The sequence below is a fragment of the Chiloscyllium punctatum genome, chromosome 27 (assembly GCF_047496795.1).
Source record: "Chiloscyllium punctatum isolate Juve2018m chromosome 27, sChiPun1.3, whole genome shotgun sequence".
NCBI classification, from domain to species: Eukaryota; Metazoa; Chordata; class Chondrichthyes; order Orectolobiformes; family Hemiscylliidae; genus Chiloscyllium; species Chiloscyllium punctatum.
The window spans coordinates 30,281,993-30,299,910 of NC_092765.1; the positions used below are offsets into that span (position 1 = coordinate 30,281,993).

Here is a 17,918-nt window from a genome sequence, read left to right on the forward strand (position 1 = left end):
CTCACTTGCCCACAAACATCCTCTTTCTATTGTTCGGCAAAAAGTCTTAACTCGCAATGCAGCGCCTCCCTAGTCTGTCACACCTTGCTCTGACAAACCGGCAGGATGAAATAAAGAAAGGTTATGGGTTTACAGTAACATTGTTAGATTTAAAACGTTATGTACAAACCTAACCATTCACCAGCTGTTTAACTAATCCAACCAAGATCACAATTTAAAAATGGTCATTTGCTGATTGAAGACAGATTTCTGCATTTTTTGACTAAGCTACTTTCCAGACAAAAGTCATTTCGATACAAAGATCAGTTAATGGCAGATAGGGACATTTGTTAGATTTTTTGAAAATAATGGTATTAAATATGCCGCCGGTAAATACGCATACGAATATAACAAGCGAAAACACCCTGCATGAACACCAAGATTTCTTTCGGAAATGAGCCCTGGTGCGAAAATGAAAACACGGAGCTGTCACATGAATAAGAAAAAGGGCGTCATGAATTTAAGGAGGAATTATACCCAAACAAAACTAAGAATTCAAAGCCCTGCAGGACTTGACAGTATCTTTCTCCTTGGAATTTGTGTTTTCAACTTGGGAAAATTGGAGATTAATATTGGATGGGAAATAGCTACAATAAAATAAAACACCTTTTCAGCAGATAATTAACATCTCGGAACCAATGAAAGGAACAAAAAAAAAGGAAGGGGAGGGGAAAAAAAAGTGTACAATTGTGACAAATATATCACAGGGTTGCCAAGACTGTGAACGTTCAAAAGGAAAATTCCTATTTGCGTGCTTGCAAAGGTCTTGAATAATGCCGGGCCCTTTCAGAAGCAGTGATTATACAGGAGAGCTATTCATTACCTTTGTATCTCTCCAAAACGTCCTCATAGGCCTGAACATATTCCTTCTCCTCGGCGAAAGTGGTTGGTAGCTGACCCGGCACATAACCGGCCATAGTGGCAGTATTCCAGCCGCAATCCTCCCCGCACCCACACACCGAGTGCGATCGGCCTCTCTTCTTGCCCTTTCCTCCCGCCGGCTCACAGCACGGAGTTTCCAGACTCACTGCGGGACGAGAATGCAGCCGCAGCAGACTCAGACGAGCTTTTCTTTCCCCCCCCAACGCCCCGGGATCAGTCCCCGCCCCGCCGCTTCCCTGCTCCTTTTATTTTATTTCTTGCTGATGAATGGTTCACACCCGCTGGCGGATTGTTAGGCAGCGCCGCCCGGAGTCTGATGCACTCTCGCACTTAGGCCGACCACATTCCCGAGGAAGTGGCAGCAGCCAGAGCGCCGCCTCTGGGCTCCAGCCGAGCGCCTCCTGGCTCTGGGATAGCAGCCCAATCAGCGCCTCCCCGCGGCTGCGCACAGCACTGTCCCCCACCCCGCCACGCGCCGGTACCTCGCGACCAACGGCGATTCCAGGGTCAGAGAACAACAGCCAAAAAAAAAAATCAGCAGTGAATATTCAGATATCCATCATTCACACTACTGCCAGGGGAGTACTCGGATATTCGCCATTCACCTGACTTCCAGAGATGTATTTAGATATCCACCATCCACCTGACTGGGATGGTTGGTAGAGTTTAATTTGGATAAGTGTGAGGGGCTGCATTTTGGAAAGGCAATCAGGTCAAGACTTATACACTTAATGGTAAGGTCCTGTTACTGAACAGAGACCTTGGAATGCAGGTTCATAGCTCCTTGAAAGTGGAGTCACAGGTAGATAGGATAGTGAAGAAGGCATTTTATATATTTTCTTTTATTGGCCAGAACGTTGAGTATACGAGTTGGGAAGTCATGTTGCAGCTGTAAGGGACATTGATTAGGACATTTTTGGCCTATTGTGTACAATTCTGGTCTCCCTCCCAAAGGAAGGATGTTGTGCAACTTGAAAGGCTTCAGAAAGGATTTACAAAGATGTTGCCAGCCTTGGAGGGTTTGAGCTATCGAGAGAGGCTTAATAGGCTGGGGCTGTTTTCCCTAAAGTGTCAGAGGCTAAAGGGTGACCTTAAGGTTCAGAAAATCATGACGGGCATGGATGGAGTAAGTAGACAAGATCTTTTTCGTGGGTTGAGGGTGTCCAGAAATAGAAGGCATAGTTTTAGGATGAAAGGGGAAAGATTTAAAAGGGACCGAAGGGGCAACCTTTTCATGCAGAGGGTGGTGTATGTATGGACTAAGTTGCCAGAGGAAGTAGTGGAGGCTGGTGCAATTACAACACTTATAAAGGCATTTGGATAGGTAAATGAATAGGAAGGCTTCAGAGGGATAGGGTCAAGCGCTGCAGATGGGACTAGATTAGGATATCTGGTCGGCATAGACAAGTTGGACTGAAGGATCTGTTTCCATGCTGTGCATCTCTATGACTCTCGAGTGACAGGTGGACAAGACAGTGAAAAAGGTATTTGGTTTGCTTGCCTTTATTGGTCAGTATGTTGAGTATAGGAACCAAAAGAAATGCGAATGCTGTATATCAGAAACAAAAACAGAAGTTTCTGGAAAAGTTCACAGGTCTGGCAACATCTGTGAAGAGAAATCAAAGTTAACATTTTGGGTCCAGTGACCCGAAATGTTAACTATGACTTCTCTTCACAGATGCTGCTAGACCTGCTGAACTTTTCCAGCAACTTCTGTTTTCATTTGTCATCAAGGATAGGAGTTGGGAGGTCATGTTGCAACTGTATAGGCCACTTTTGGAATACTGCATTCAGTTCTGGTCTCCCTGCTATTGGAAAGATGTAAAACTTAAAAGGGTTCAGAAAAGATTTACAAGCATGTTGCCAGAATTCAAGGGTTTGAGCTTATAAGGAAAAGCTGAAAAGGCTGGGGCTGTTTTCGCAGAGCATTGGAGGCTGAGGGGTGACCTTACAGAAGTTTATAAAATCATGAGAGGCATAGATACAGCAAATAGCCAAGATCTTTTCGATTGGGTAGTGGACTCCAAAACTAGATGGCATAGATTTAAGGTAAGTGGGGAAATATTTACAAGGAACCTAAAGGACAACCTTTTCAGCATATGGTGCATGTATGGAATGTGCTGCCAGAGAACATGGTGGAGGCTGGGACAATTACAACATTTAAAAGGCCTCTGGATGGGTATATGAATAGGAAGGGTTTAGAGGGATATGGGACTAGATTAATTTAGGATATCTGGTCAGCAGGTTGGACCAAAGGGTCTGTTTCCATGCTGTACAGCTTTGACTGTCTGGGGTGTACTCAGATATTCCCCGATCATCTGAATGCCAGAGATGTATTCAGAAATCCATCTTTCACCTGACTGTCCAAGGGATTATTCAGATAGCCACCACTTAGCTGACTGCCAGGGTTGTACTTAGCTATTTATCTTTTACCTGACTGCCTGGGGTGTATTTAGAAATCTACCTTTCACCTGACTGTCTGGGGGAGGGGGGAATGTATTCAGATAGGCACCATTTATCTGACTGCCAGGGGAGTACTCAGCTATCCATCTTTTACCTGACAGCCAAGGGAGTATTCAGATATCACCTTTTACCTGATTGCTAGTGTGCATTGTTGTTCATTCATTACCTCAGTGCAAGGGGTGTATTTAGATGTGTATCATTCACCTCATTGCCAAAGCAGATATAAACCATTCAGCTCACTGCCTGGGAATATTTAATTATTCATCATTCACCCAAGTGCCAAGGCAGATTATTGGGTTCATGAACATTTACACTGCTTGGTAGGTGATATCATACAGAAATCAACCAAATACATCACCATCAAGACAGATTGAGTAATCAGAGCTGAAAATGTGTTGCTGGAACAGCGCAGCAGGTCAGGCAGCATCCAAGGAACAGGAGAATCGACGTTTCGGGCATCAGCCCTTCTTCAGGAATGAAGAAAGACACACTTTCCTCATTCCTGAAGAAGGGCTGATGCCCGAAACGTCGATTCTCCTGTTCCTTGGATGCTGCCTGACCTGCTGCGCTGTTCCAGCAAAACATTTTCAGCTCTGATCTCCAGCATTTGCAGTCCTCACTTTCTCCTCGAAGATTGAGTAATCAACCAATCATACCATTACTAGGTGAGATAATGCAGAGATCAACCAAACATGCCACCATCAAGTCAAAGATAGAGATACCAATCTTTGGACTGCAAGATATAATAATGCAGCTTTCAAACATCACTGGCATGACAGCACATAAACATCAAGCAATTCAACCACTGCCAGGTGATATTAATGAGGCATCAACCATTATGTAATTAAGCAGAAGTGGGTACTGCAGATGCTGGAAAAGCACAGCAGGTTAGGCAGCATCCAAGCAGCAGGAAAATCGACATTTCGGGCAAAGCTCTTCATCAGGAATGAGCACCCCATCACCTGATGAAGGGCTTTTGCCCGAAACGTTGAGTTTCCTGCTCTTCAGATGCTGCCTGAGCTGCTGTGCTTTTCCAGCACCATTCTAATCTTAACCATTATATAATTGCCAGGTGAGATTATTGTGAGATCAACCAATCACATCACTATCAGGTCAATTTATTAAGAAATCGACTGATCACAACATGGTTAGATGTGTTCATGCAGAGGTCAACCAATCACATCACTGCAGATGAATTTATTTCATTGAATACATTGGTCAACCAATCATTATCACTGACACATGAATTACGGAAAACTCAACTCTGAAGTGAGATTAAGCAAAACTCAACTAATCAGATCACACCCAAGTATGATAATGGAGAGGTCAACCAGTCACATCACTAAACAGATGAGATAATTGCGAGATCAACTCATTAGATCACTGTCAAGTGAGACTGTGCAAAGTTGAGTCACCAAATCATGCTCAAAGAAGAGGTTGGCGAAATCTATTAATCATATTACTATCAGGTGAGGTGATGGTGTGATCAATCAATTACATTTGAAAACAGATGAGATTATAGAAATTAACCAATCACATATTGCCAAATGAGATTGTGCAGCAATCAATTACATCATTGTCAACTCATTATGGAAGAATCAACCAATCAAATTTTTTGGAGCAATACGGGAGAGGTCTACATTACTGTCATATGAGATCATTAAGAAATCAACCTAACACAAGTGAGATTTTAGAGAAATTGACAATCATATCACTGCCAGGTTAGTCTGTGGGATAATCAACAGGATTATGAAGAGATTAAGCCATTAAAGCATGAGATATCAGTGATCAGTCCAGAGGACATTGTTAAGATATCAGCCATTCATCTCATATGATTTTGAACAGGCCTAGCAACTCAACTTTGGGCAGCCACTAGGCACTGTAGACCACCAACAGCAGCAGTAGAATTGCATTCAACTCTAATCCATAACTTCATGATTTAGCATTTGCCTCACATGGCACAATGCTAATTCATTGTGTCAACGTGAGAGTGAGAATATGCTCGAAGCAATGCCAGCCATACTTAAAAATGAGCTGTCAACCTGCTGAAATTACAGCACATGATCAATTGCATGCCAAACAGCAGAAGCAGCATATGTTGTACAAAGCCAAGCAATCCTATAGCCAATGGATTGGATCAAAGCTCTGCAATCCTGCCACATCCAGAGTTGAATACTTGTAGAAAATTAGGTAACAGATCAGAAGGAGGCACCATAAGTATCCCCATCCTTAATAATAGGGAAGGCCAGCATATCACAACAAAAGATAAAGTTGAAGCGTTTTTTGTCCATTCAGCCAGAAGTGTTAAAGGAATGATCCATCTCAGTCTCCCAAGGTCCCCAATATCACAGAAACTCTTCTTTCAACAATTCTTTTGAGTCGTAAGTTCATGGAATGCCCTGCCAGTAGCAGTGGTGTACTCTCCCTCTTTATGGGTATTTAAGCGGGCATTGGATAGGTATATTGAGGATAGTGGGTTAGTGTAGGTTAGGTGGGCTTTGATCGGCGCAACATCGAGGGCCGAAGGGCCTGTACTGCGCTGTATTCTTCTATGTTCTATGTTCTATAATTCACTCCACTTGATAAATAAAAATGGCTGAAGGCACTGGACATTGAAACAACTATGAAATCTGACAGCATTATAGCAGTAGTACTGAAAACATGTATCAGAACTAGTCACGTCCCTAGCCAAGATTTTCCAATACAGCTACAGCACCAGTTTCTACCTGGCAATGTGGAAGATTGTCCAGATATGTCCTTTTCACAAAAAGCTAGACAAATCCACCTCAGCCTATTACTATCCCATCAAGCTATACCGGATCATCAGCAAAGTTAGGGAAGATATTGTTAACAGTGCTTTAACAATATTAGGACTACATAAAGAGCAGTGACCTGCTCGCACGTGCTCATTTTGGGTTCCCACAGAGCACCACAGCTCCAGATCTCATTATAGCTTTGGCCTAAACATTAACAAAACAGCTGAACTTGGGGTGAGGTAAACTGTCCTTGATATCAAGGCACCATTTGACCAACCATTGCATTAAGGAGCCCAAGTATAACTTCAGTCAATAGGAATTGAGTAGAAAACACTCCACAGTTTAGAGACAAACCTAGCCTAAAGTAAGATGGTTCTGGTTATTGCTGAAAAGAAAGACATGGTGTGAAGTGTTTCATCATGAACTAATCAGGGTAATCAGATGAATACTACTTTTCAAACCAAACATTTATACTACAGGAGGCAAGTCTGCTGATTGTTTTAAAAGTCAACTGATTGACTGAGGTATTGCCATGGAGAAGGCAATGGAGAAATATAGGCTCCCTAAGCTCCCAAATTATTCAAAAATGTGCAAGGTTTAAACAACTTCTTTCATTTTCAGAGAATAAATCACTCCATCTGAATGTATGTTGCTTTAAACAAGTGAAAGTGAGCCACTTTACGAGTTGAACTGATTATCTTAAATTGGTTGTTAGTAAAGTTATTGATGCCCTCAGAAGTGTTCAAAGTACTGTCCAGTTCTTGTCCAGCAATTAGAAGAAGACACTTGTTGTTGCAACTGAAAGTGGTGTGTTTGGAAGTGGTGATGGGCTCACCAGCAGGAAGAATGTTCAACCGGGACCTTGGGTTCATGTCACATTACAGGTGATCACCATTGCACTACACACACACACACACACACAGATATTCCTTCACACACACAGACACAGGTACACACAGACGTGCAAACACCCTTATAGACACACACACTCCCACACTCACACATGCACCCCCTCACAGACTTAAGACACTCTGCACTCACTACACACATACACACTTTCTCACACTCACAACCCCCACCCCACACAGACAGACAAAGACCCACATGTACACATATTTTGTGGGGTGAATTTGTACTTTCAGAGTTACATTGTACTTTGCTCAAAAACTGCATGCATTCATGTAGAACTCTGAGCTCAAAAATTGCATGGATTTATGTAAAACTCTGTTATCTCACTTTTTAGATTAGAATCAATCTAAACATCATGGCATAGACAGAGAACACAGGGGACCAACACCTTCAACATATTGTCTAGCTATCACCATTGTTAACAGCTAACCCGAGAATGCAACTTAAAAAAAAGGTTTTGTGATTTACACATGAAAGAAATGAAACTATCACTGTATTCTAACAGATGGAAGGCTTAACAGACAATCAATTTTTCAATGTATAATTTCAGTTACATCACATTGTAAATTTTTGCTATAAATTCTGTGTTACGATCGAGCCCTCCACTATCACCTGATGAAGGAGAGTCGCTCCAAAAGCTAGTGTGCTTCCAATTAAACCTGTTGGACTATAACCTGGTGTTGTGTGATTTTTAAATTTGTACACCCCAGTCCAACACCAGCATCTCCAAATCATGACTACATTTCTAGATTCACCGTGTGAAGAGCTTTAATGCCCTAACCAAGCTAGGAAAGGAGAGTACAGTTGCGCTTCCACATGTATCATAAGATCATCTGACATAGGAAGAGAAGTAGGCCATTCAGCCCATTGAGTCTAAACTGCTATCCAATGAGATCATATCTGATCTGATCATCCTCAATTCCATGATCCTGCCTCTTCCCCATAACCCTTGACTCCCTTACTGATTAAAAATCTATGTTAGCTTTGAATATACTGAGTAACTTCCAACTTCTGAGAGAGGATATTCCTCCACATCACTGTCTTAAATGTGTAACCTCTTATTCTGAGATTACACTTTCTGATCCTAAACTCTCCCATAAGGGGAAACAACCTTTTACATCTAACCTGTCAAGTCCTCTAAGTCCTTGACAGTACAAGCTCAACATATCCTCATAAGAATCTTCTTACATGGTATCAACCAAGGGAACCCTCTCAAGACAGCCTGCCAGTATATCTTTCTTTAGATAAAGGGCACAAAGCCTCCTACTATATTCTGACTAGAGCTTTTTATAGCTTTAGCAAAACCTCCTCACTTTTATATCCATTCCTTTTTGAAAATAAAGGCCAACATTTCATTTACCTTCCCTATTACCTGCTGAACCTGGATGTTAGCTTTTTATGATTTATAGATGAGGACTCCCAACTCCCTCTGTTGTGTAGCATTATGCAGTCTTTCATATTTTAATTAATATTCAACTTCTCTATTCTTTCTGCAAATGCACACAATCTCACTTTTCTCCACATTATATTCCATCTTCCAAGTTTTTACCCATTCTTATCCTGTCTATATCCCTCTGCACATTTTTTCACCCTCATCATTTGCCTTTGCATCTATTTTGTATCATCTACAAACATTCACTTCCCTCATTCTAATCATTAATATATATTGTAAATAATTGTGACCCCACATCACCATCCTGAAAATGCCTCACTTATCCCAAATTTCTGTCTCCTATTAGTTAGCCAATATTGTATCCATGCTAATATATTAATTCCAACACCATGGGCTCTTAATAAGTAGCCTAATGAATGGCGTCTTATCAAATGTCTTCTGAAAATCGAAATATATTACATCCACTACTTCCCCTTTATATAAACTGCTATTTACATGTTCAAAGAATTCTAGCAACTTGTCATTTTGATTTCCCCTTCATTAAGCTATGCTGATTCTGCTGGATCATATTATGCATTTCTAAATACTGTGCTATTACATTCTTTATAGTAGATACTAAAGACACTAACATTTTACTAATAACAGACATTAAGCTAACTGGCCTATAGTCACTGTTGTTTTGTTTCCTTCCCTTTTTAAATGGAGATTTTACATTTCCAATCCTGTGAGACTTTGACTACCTCTGTAGCTACCTGCCTGAATATCTTAAGGTACATCCCATCAGGTCCACAGGGCTGATCGATATTTAGCCCCATTTGTTTCCATAGTACTCCTTAGCTATTATTGTCTTCTACCGTGAAGACTGGTGCAAAATATTTATTCAACTCCTCTGCTATTTTCTGGTTTCCCATTATTATTTCCCCAGTGTCATTCTCTCAGGGGCCTATGTTCATTTTAAATTCTCTGTTTTTTATATATATATTTAAAGAAACCCTTGTTGTCCACCTTGATACTATTTGCAGGTTTACCCTCAAAGTTTATTTTCTCACACTTTTCTTCAGTTGTCTTTTGTTGATTTTTAAAACTTTCCCAATCCTCAAACTTACCATTAATTTTTGCTACATTGTCTGTTTTTACGTGAATCTAATGCTGTTCTTAACTTACCTGGTTAACCATTATTTTCTTAACTGTGTGCCATTGTTCCTCAACCATCTTTGTTACTAAACTCCTTCACCAGTCCACTCCAGCCACCTCTGCCCTCATTCCTTTGTAATTACCTTTATTTAAACTTAGTACACATTATCTCCTGACTTATTCCGTTTTCCAATATATAGCCACTGTTAGGGGCTTGCAGACTACTCCAACAGTGTTTCTTTTCCCTTTTTATTTCTTACCTCATATGGATTCTACACCTTGCAATTCAATATTGTGTTTCGATATCATACTTCTTCAATACCAACAATGCTACCCAATCGCCCTTTCCTTTCAGCCTGTACTTTTGAAAAGTCACATAACCCTGAATATTTAGTTCCCAACTTTGATCTCCTTGAAATCATATTTCTATATGGCTATAAGATTATACCTGTTATCCTATATTTGTGAGGTTAATTCATTTATTTTGTTCCAAATAATACATGCCCTCAAGTAAAGAATTTTGCCTTTTTAGCATTATTTCCCCTTTTCATCCTATTTACTGCTGTCTTTCAATGTTTGTTTTCTCTGTCCCTTCCTGTCCTGCTCTGGGTATTGTTATCCAAATAGCTGCCCTGTAATTCTGCCATATTGTCTTGCTTTGTAAGCTTGCATTTCTTCTTCCTAAACCATCCCCGGTCTAATTAGTTTAAAGCTCTTTCCACAGTCCCAGTTATTCGATCCACCAAAATACTGATCCCAACATGGTTCAAATGAAGCCCACCTCTCAGAACAGCTCAATTCTACCTCAGTACTGGTGTCAGTGCCCCACAAACTGAAATCCATTCCACCGACACCAATTTTTGAGCTACACATTTTACTCCTTGACTTTAGTTACCCTATGGGAAAGTGAGGACTGCAGATGCTGGAGATCAGAGTGGAAAAACACAGCAGGTCAGGCAGCGTCCAAGGAGCAGGAGAGTCGACGTTTTGGGCATAAGCCCTTCATCAGGAATGTCTACCCTATGCCACTTTGCCTGTAGCTGAAGCAGTAATCCAGAGATCATTACCTCGATGGTCCTGCTTTTTAATTTAGATCCCAACTGTTCAAAGAATTTCAGCAAAGCCTCCCATCCAGTCCTACCAATATCATTGGTACAAACATCCTCTCCCACTTACTTTTAGCTCTGGAAAGTTTATTTCTTGCAGTAAACCTTAGTTGGAGTACTTCTGCCCTACTTTGCACCTAATTTCCATTTTGAATCAAATTCCCAACAATAACCAGTCAGATCTCACTCCATTATTTGGGCTATTTTACTTACATACCTAATTTGATTTTACCCCTGTCAAGTGTACTTGGACAGGATGTACTAGCTAAGTTTTCACTTTGAATCCATTTCCAATCCATTCAGTCAGCCTTATCTCACTCAGCTGAGGTCCCAAACTACTGCAGTCCCACAGTAACCATGTTCCTGACCATGTTGTGTATATCACTCCCCCCCCACCCCCGCCTTATCCCCTCAACCCTTACTCTGCCTTGTCAAGACACAACTTGACACACCCAATTATCTTTCACATGCACATATTGCTCCTGTGCACTTCCTTGTTCTTCATCTATCTTTCTGTATTGCAAGTCACTTTACTATTAATGCAACTTGATGTCTCTACCTGATCGTCAGCTACATTAAATTCACTGCATTCATGAAAATGCGCCACTAGTCATTCATATATAACCTCATTGCTGTTTAAGTGAGTGTAGAGTACAAGGAAAAGATAGGGAATACAGATAGTCTTTCATGGTACAGAGAGGAAGCAAAGTTTTGGCATCCCTAACCATTGAAGGCGGAGAGATTTTGATACCCAATAATTGAATTAAATATTAGTGATCCACATGTCACATAACACAACATTGTTACCTTGTCCATATTCAGATTCTTTCTTTTTTCCCAATGTCCTTGTCTGCTTAGCTGCACAGATACTGTATATCAGGGTCTTCAACAAAACCAAAATCATTGAATGTGATAGGAAGTCTGAAATGTACTAACAGTCCTTTCCTATACAATGTCCATGATTACAAAGAGATTAGAGGAATCTAATTCAAACAGGGTGGGTTGATGATAAGATGTATAAAATGTTGGAGCAGAAGTGAACCATTCAGCCATTTGAGTTTGCTCCACTATTTAATAAAATCATGGTTGATCTGATAATCCTTAACTTCCCTACCAATTAAAAATCTGTCCATCTCAGCCTTTAATATACTTTGTGACCCAGCCTTAACAGCCCTCTGCAGTAAATAATTCCACAAATTCACAACTCTCTGAAAGACGAAATTCCTCCTCATCTCTATCTTAAATTTTTGACAGTGCAGGCAATGGTAAAGATGCTTTTGTACATGTATTGAGCTGCCAATTTTATGGCACTTCAATCATGGCAATCAAATGAGTCCAAGAGTCAATGGAGACCTTGTCCATGGCCATGTAAACTCAAGTTGCCAAGATACCTGCTACTTTAAACACTATAACAACATAGGTGAAAGTGAGGACTGCAGATGCTGGAGATTAGAGTCGAAAGTGTGGTGCTGGAAAGCACAGGAGGTCAGGCAGCATCCGAGGAGCAGGAGAATTGATATTTTGGCAAAAGCCTTTCATCAGGAATGAGGCTGTGAGCCGAGGGAGTGGTGAGATAAATGGGAGAGGTGTGGGGCTGGGGGGGGGTAGATAGCTGAGAATGCAATAGGTAGATGGAGGTGGAGGTAATGGTGATAGGCTGGAGAGGAGGGTGGTGCAAATAGGCGAATAGGTGGGAAGGAAGATGGAAAGGTAGGACAAGTCATGAGGATGGTGGAAGTTGGAACTGGGGTAAGTGGGAGAAGAGAAAATGAGGAAACTGGTGAAATCCACATTGATGCCGTGGGGTTAGAGGGTCCAGGGGAGGAAGATGTGGCGTACTTCCTGCATGTGTCGGGTGTGGTGATAAAGGCGGCCAAGGACCTACTGGCAGTGCGCTTTAGAGAACATCTCCAGAACACCCGCACCAACCAACTCCTTTGCCCTGTCGCCGAACACTTCAACTCCCCATAACCTCCCCCTCTCTCTCCCCCCCCCGCCCAGTACATCTACCTCTCCATCTTCCTTCCTACCTATCTACTCCTCTCTGACCTTTCAGCATTACCCCCACCTCCACCTACCTTTTGCACTCTCAGCTACCTTCCCCTCAGCCCCACCCTCCCTCACATTTATGTCACCACCCCCTAAGCTCACAGCCCCATTCCCGTTGAAGGGCTTTTGCCTGAAACATTCATTCTCCTGCTCCTCAGATGCTGCCTGACCTGCTGTGCTTTACCAGCACCACACTCTCGACGACAACAATATATCCTAGCCTTGACCTTACAGCATGTCATGAATTACACCAAACTGATGCAGTTCTGATAACAGTGAAGCATTGCTGACCCAATAAAGGGATGAAAATTAATAGAGGAGAGTGGCCATTGGATCCGATAGATACATCATTCACTGGTGGTGATTAACTGAGTTGGGCTTTCTTGTCAGTAGTACAAACAGTTCACTCTGTGATCACCATCTTCTATGTCCTCTTTGTCTTCCTACTGCTTATAATTTTTTTATTCATTCATGGGACATGGACTTCACTGTCTGGGCAAGCATTTATTACCCATCCCTAGTTGCTCTTGAAAAAGTGGTGATGATTGCCTTCTTAAATTTAGCAGTCCATTAAGTGATGCAATTTGAGTAATATTTTCTCTGGGATTTAAATGTCAGCAGCAAATCAGAAGAGATGTATGGGAACACAAGCTATTCACATCTCAACCAATAGAAAAGAAAATGACAGCAGCTGTCATTTGTCCTGTCAACTAAGACTGGAGAACACTAGCTAATCACTTAAATCCAAAATTAGTAATGGGTGGAAGAAATGCAGCAAAGAACATTTGAGGTACAGGTAAGTTCAACAAATCTTTCCAAAAGAAAAGCTCTACTAAAAATCTACATTTCCTCTTTTAAGAAGTCTGTTTCAATCGGGCAAGGTATAAAGACTCATATTACAGACAGAACCTCACTACAAAATGTAAACTTCAGCATTGGACTAGTTGTCATTGCACTTAAATATTAATAATGAAACTACACATATAAATAACATGACCTCATTATTTCACCTTGGCATTAAATCGAGTGGCCTGTGAACAGCACAGGCAAATTTGAATGAGCAGTACCTCAGTTGAAACCAATGCCTGCAAGGCTCTATACTGTAAATTAAAAAAAAACAATTGATCCAAATTACCTGTGAAATATAAGAAACAGCACAGCTTATGAAGAAAGATGAAGACAACAGATCAAAGTGTGATATCTACAGAATATGACACAAAACACTAAACAACACAAATCACATTGCTATTTATGAGAACAAGGTGTAAATCACACATCACAAATTTAGATGGACAATATCAACCACAGCAACGTCACTTCAGGGCGAAATGCTGGCTGTAGTAAATTCGTGTGAGGTGACACCAGGGACAGTAACCAATTATTTAAAAAAAAACAGGAGTTGCTGGTAAAGCTCAGCAGGTCTGGCAGCATCTGTGAAAACAAACCAGTGTTAACATTTTGGGTCTGGTGACCCTTCCTCAGAACCAATTATTTTACTTCAGTTCACCATGAGAAAGTAAAGCACAATGTAATACAAGTTAAACAGTTACATTCTTCACACTTTAGGATCAGACAACAAAATTTTGAATGTAACAAAAAAAGTGCAGCAAGAAGATAAAATTGAGGATAACTGAAGACAATGAGGACAGTTGCAGAGCAACCACATTTACAATCATAACACTTTGTTCTAACAGCTGCCATTTGTTTCCATAATGTATAAAGCTCTTCAAACTCTCTTAAGACATTGTTACACCATAGCTGAAAATGTGTTGCTGGAAAAGCGCAGCAGGTCAGGCAGCATCCAAGGAACAGGAGAATCGACATTTCGGGCATCAGCCCTTCTTCAGGAATCTGAAGAAGAAGGGGCGATGCCCGAAACATCGATTCTCCTGTTCCTTGGATGCTGCCTGATCTGCTGCACTTTTCCAGCAACACATTTTCAGCTCTGATCTCCAGCATCTGCAGTCCTCACTTTCTCCTCATTATTACACCATACTCTGATCAGTTTGAGTACTTACCATATCTAGAAGTTTATTGATCATTGGGTAGCACAGTGGCTCAGTGGTTGTCACTGCTGTCTCACAGCAGCAGGGACCCAAGTTTGATTCCACCCTTGGACGACTGTCTGACTGTGAGGAATTTGCATATTCACCCCATGTCTGTATGGGTTTCCTTTGGTGCTTTGATTCCTCCAACAGTCCAAAGATGTGCAGATTAGGTGGATTGGCAATGTTAAACTGCCCAATAGTATCCAGGGATGTGCAGGCTAGGTGGATTAGTCGTGGGAGATGTGAGTTGGGTCTACAAGGGATGCTCTTCAAAGTGTCAGTGTGGACACAATGGACTGAATGGTTTACTTCCACACTGAAGGGATTCTATGATTCTGTAACTCTTTTCAGGTACCATGTCTTGAGAGGCATTAGTAACCATAGGCTTGGGTCTACAATTATGTTTGGCAAAGTAAATTGCTGTTGCCTGCTGGAAATTAGTTGACATTGAGACTCCTGTGTTTACCAACTACCACTAGGTGTATTGGAAGGATTTAGAGATTGATGCTCAGATTGTTTGGTCACATTAGGAGTGCATCTTCCTTGGTCATTTAATCCTCAAGTATAAACCTGGAGCTTCTGGTTCCAAGGCAGGGATGCTTTGCCATGAGAAATTCACACTGTTGTACAGAATACATTTTTAAAAAATATTCTCTATTACCTCTTTTAGCACTAAAATTACAGGCAGTTCAAAGTTAAGGTATCCAGACAACAGATTTTCTAACAATGCAATGCATTGACATTATGATTGAGCAATATCAGTCAAAGCAGAATAACGTGAAGTGCTCAGTGTGGAATAAAGTTGGGGAGAAATTAAAATCTAGTCACATTATTATTACTGTCAGGTGAGGAAACTAAACTAGAAAAGTTAAGAGTAGAGATAACTAACCATAGCAGAATTGGAACTAACTGATTTGAAAGTTATACAAGACATGGAATAAAACGGCAACAGCTATTAGTGACACAAGAGGAAATTTGGGAAGAGCTCGCTGTTCAATTTACAGTTGGTAATACCTATAAAGTGAAATTAAAGACCGCACAACATACAAAGTGAAACAAGGTGACAATCAATTTGTTCTGCAGTGAAAGACAGTGAAGTGCAAGGACAGGGTATTGTATGGCATCATAGACAAGGTAAGGCAGGAGGAAGTCAACAGTACATTATGTGACCATAGTCACAGTGAGAAACATCAGTGTCTACTGCAAAAAGCAAAGGACTACGTTACTTGAATGTAAGTTGAAAAATATTATGGCATAATTTAAAAACATCCATTGCTTATTATTGTTTCTAAAATAAGATTAATAAATGATTACAATGCTAAGGAGGCACAATATAGGATTATTGAAGTGTGCTAAAATTTGTTTTAATTTCTCTGTTCCCTAAAGCTCCAACTGTGACAAATGATTCAGTATCTTAGGATACAAAATAAACTACATGGAAAGGAAGCTATGAGTTAAGCACACAATCACTCCCAGAATTATAAACAATGTTTCACTCAAAATGATTACCATAAATATCCAATACAGAAAGAGGTTAACAAAACCACTGTGCAACAATAAACCTGCATAACTTGTCAGAAATATTCCAAACAATCTCGGAAGACAAAGTCCAATGGATGCCTCTTCCATTCTCCCTGGTGAGAATAATCCCTTTCAAAGTAAACACTCTAGCCAGAATCCAATATCTACTCCCTGTTAAAATTTCTTGAATTTTCTTTAATGATTTAAGTAAGTATCAATAAAACTTTGTTTTTTTTGGAGCAGAAGTAGGCCATTAGTTCCTGTTTTGCCATTCAATGTGATCATTGCTGATCATCTAACTTAGTGCTCTGTTTCCACTTTCTCCCCATTCCCTTTGATCCATTCAGAGCTAGAACTGTATGAAACTCTTCTTGAAAATATTTATATCACTTTCTATGGTAGAGAATTCCACAGGCTCACCACTCTCATTAGAGAGGTAACTCAGAATTGCTATTAGGATACTGGAACTAATTGAAAAGGAGAATGTATCCTCTTAAATAGTCACTTCTACAGTGAAATTATGATAAGTCAAAATTGGATACCTGAAACTCTGGTTGTATCAAAGTTGTCAGCCATTCCTGCTATCAGAATAGAAAATTCGGTAAAGAATGCCTATAGATCGGTAAAGTTCCCTGTAAGCTGCTTAGCAACACTGAGGGTCCATGCATTGCAATTAGTGTACCGACGCTTTTTGCAGCCTTGACTTCCAGTTCCGAAAGTCACTGCTGCACACAGATCATACAGATAAAAACAGAATTAGTGGAAATGCTGATGATCAGTCAAAGTTCCTGACTAGCTAAGTTTGCAAAAGCATGTCATTTAACCATCCTAAATAATCGGAGCAGAATTAGTCTACGATACTGTGAAATTACGGTAAGTCATTTTTAAATTTGGGAAAACTCTCTGTGAAACCCACCATGTATGGGTAAATCTGTAAGAATGTTAAAAGTAATGTAAGTTAGAGAGAAAATGAGATTAATACAACAAATAGAAAACCATGCTATGAAGTGAAAAATAGACACTGTAAAGAAGTGGAGATTCCACCCCTGAATTTATCAACTGATCTAAAGCACAAGGTGAAAATCTTAGATCAACTTGACAAACATACATTATCTCCAGCAAGGAAGACATTGAGAATGGTTATCTATCCTGATGTCAAAGAAATTCTGCTAATGTGATTCGAGACAGCTCACATAAAGAACTCCCCAACTGCAGTCAAACACTCCCAGCCTGGCAAAATGTCTGGGCCACTTGGAGTTGCAGTGATGGCCAAACCAATTCAAGACAAAGAATGATCTTTCATATTATTAAAGACATTGGAAAGAAGTAGGAGTATTACTCAAATGTTTGAGAAGCCATGATCATGATGATGAAGGCATGGAAGATGGTGATGCCACAATCATTAAGTGCTTTCACTGCATTTGATTCCAATGAGCTCCCAGAAAGTAAAACCCAATATAGTTCAACATGGAGCTCCAACATGACCAGTGTGTTTAATTCCAAGTATTACTGTATTTTTGTAATGGTTTTTCACTCCAGGTTACGATGGCTCAAGATAATGAGAATAAGGAGGAGCATGGTGAGACTGACCAGACTGGGAATGAGGCTTTTGACTCAA

General features: G+C 40.6%; 1 protein-coding gene across 13 annotated transcripts in view; it reads right to left on the reverse strand.

Annotated features, from left to right (window-relative positions):
• macf1a (microtubule actin crosslinking factor 1a) overlaps positions 1-17,918 on the reverse strand; it is a 599,180-nt gene that overhangs the window by 533,102 nt on the left and 48,160 nt on the right. For 3 of the 13 annotated variants that reach the window (XM_072548449.1, XM_072548444.1, XM_072548440.1), the window contains exon 1: positions 863-1,110. The exons of the other annotated variants lie outside the window; for them this stretch is intronic. In XM_072548449.1, the coding sequence (XP_072404550.1) occupies positions 863-956 (94 nt within the window). In that variant the 5' untranslated portion in view covers positions 957-1,110. Of the gene's footprint in view, positions 1-862; positions 1,111-17,918 lie in introns of those variants that run through there. 13 annotated transcript variants of the gene reach the window in all.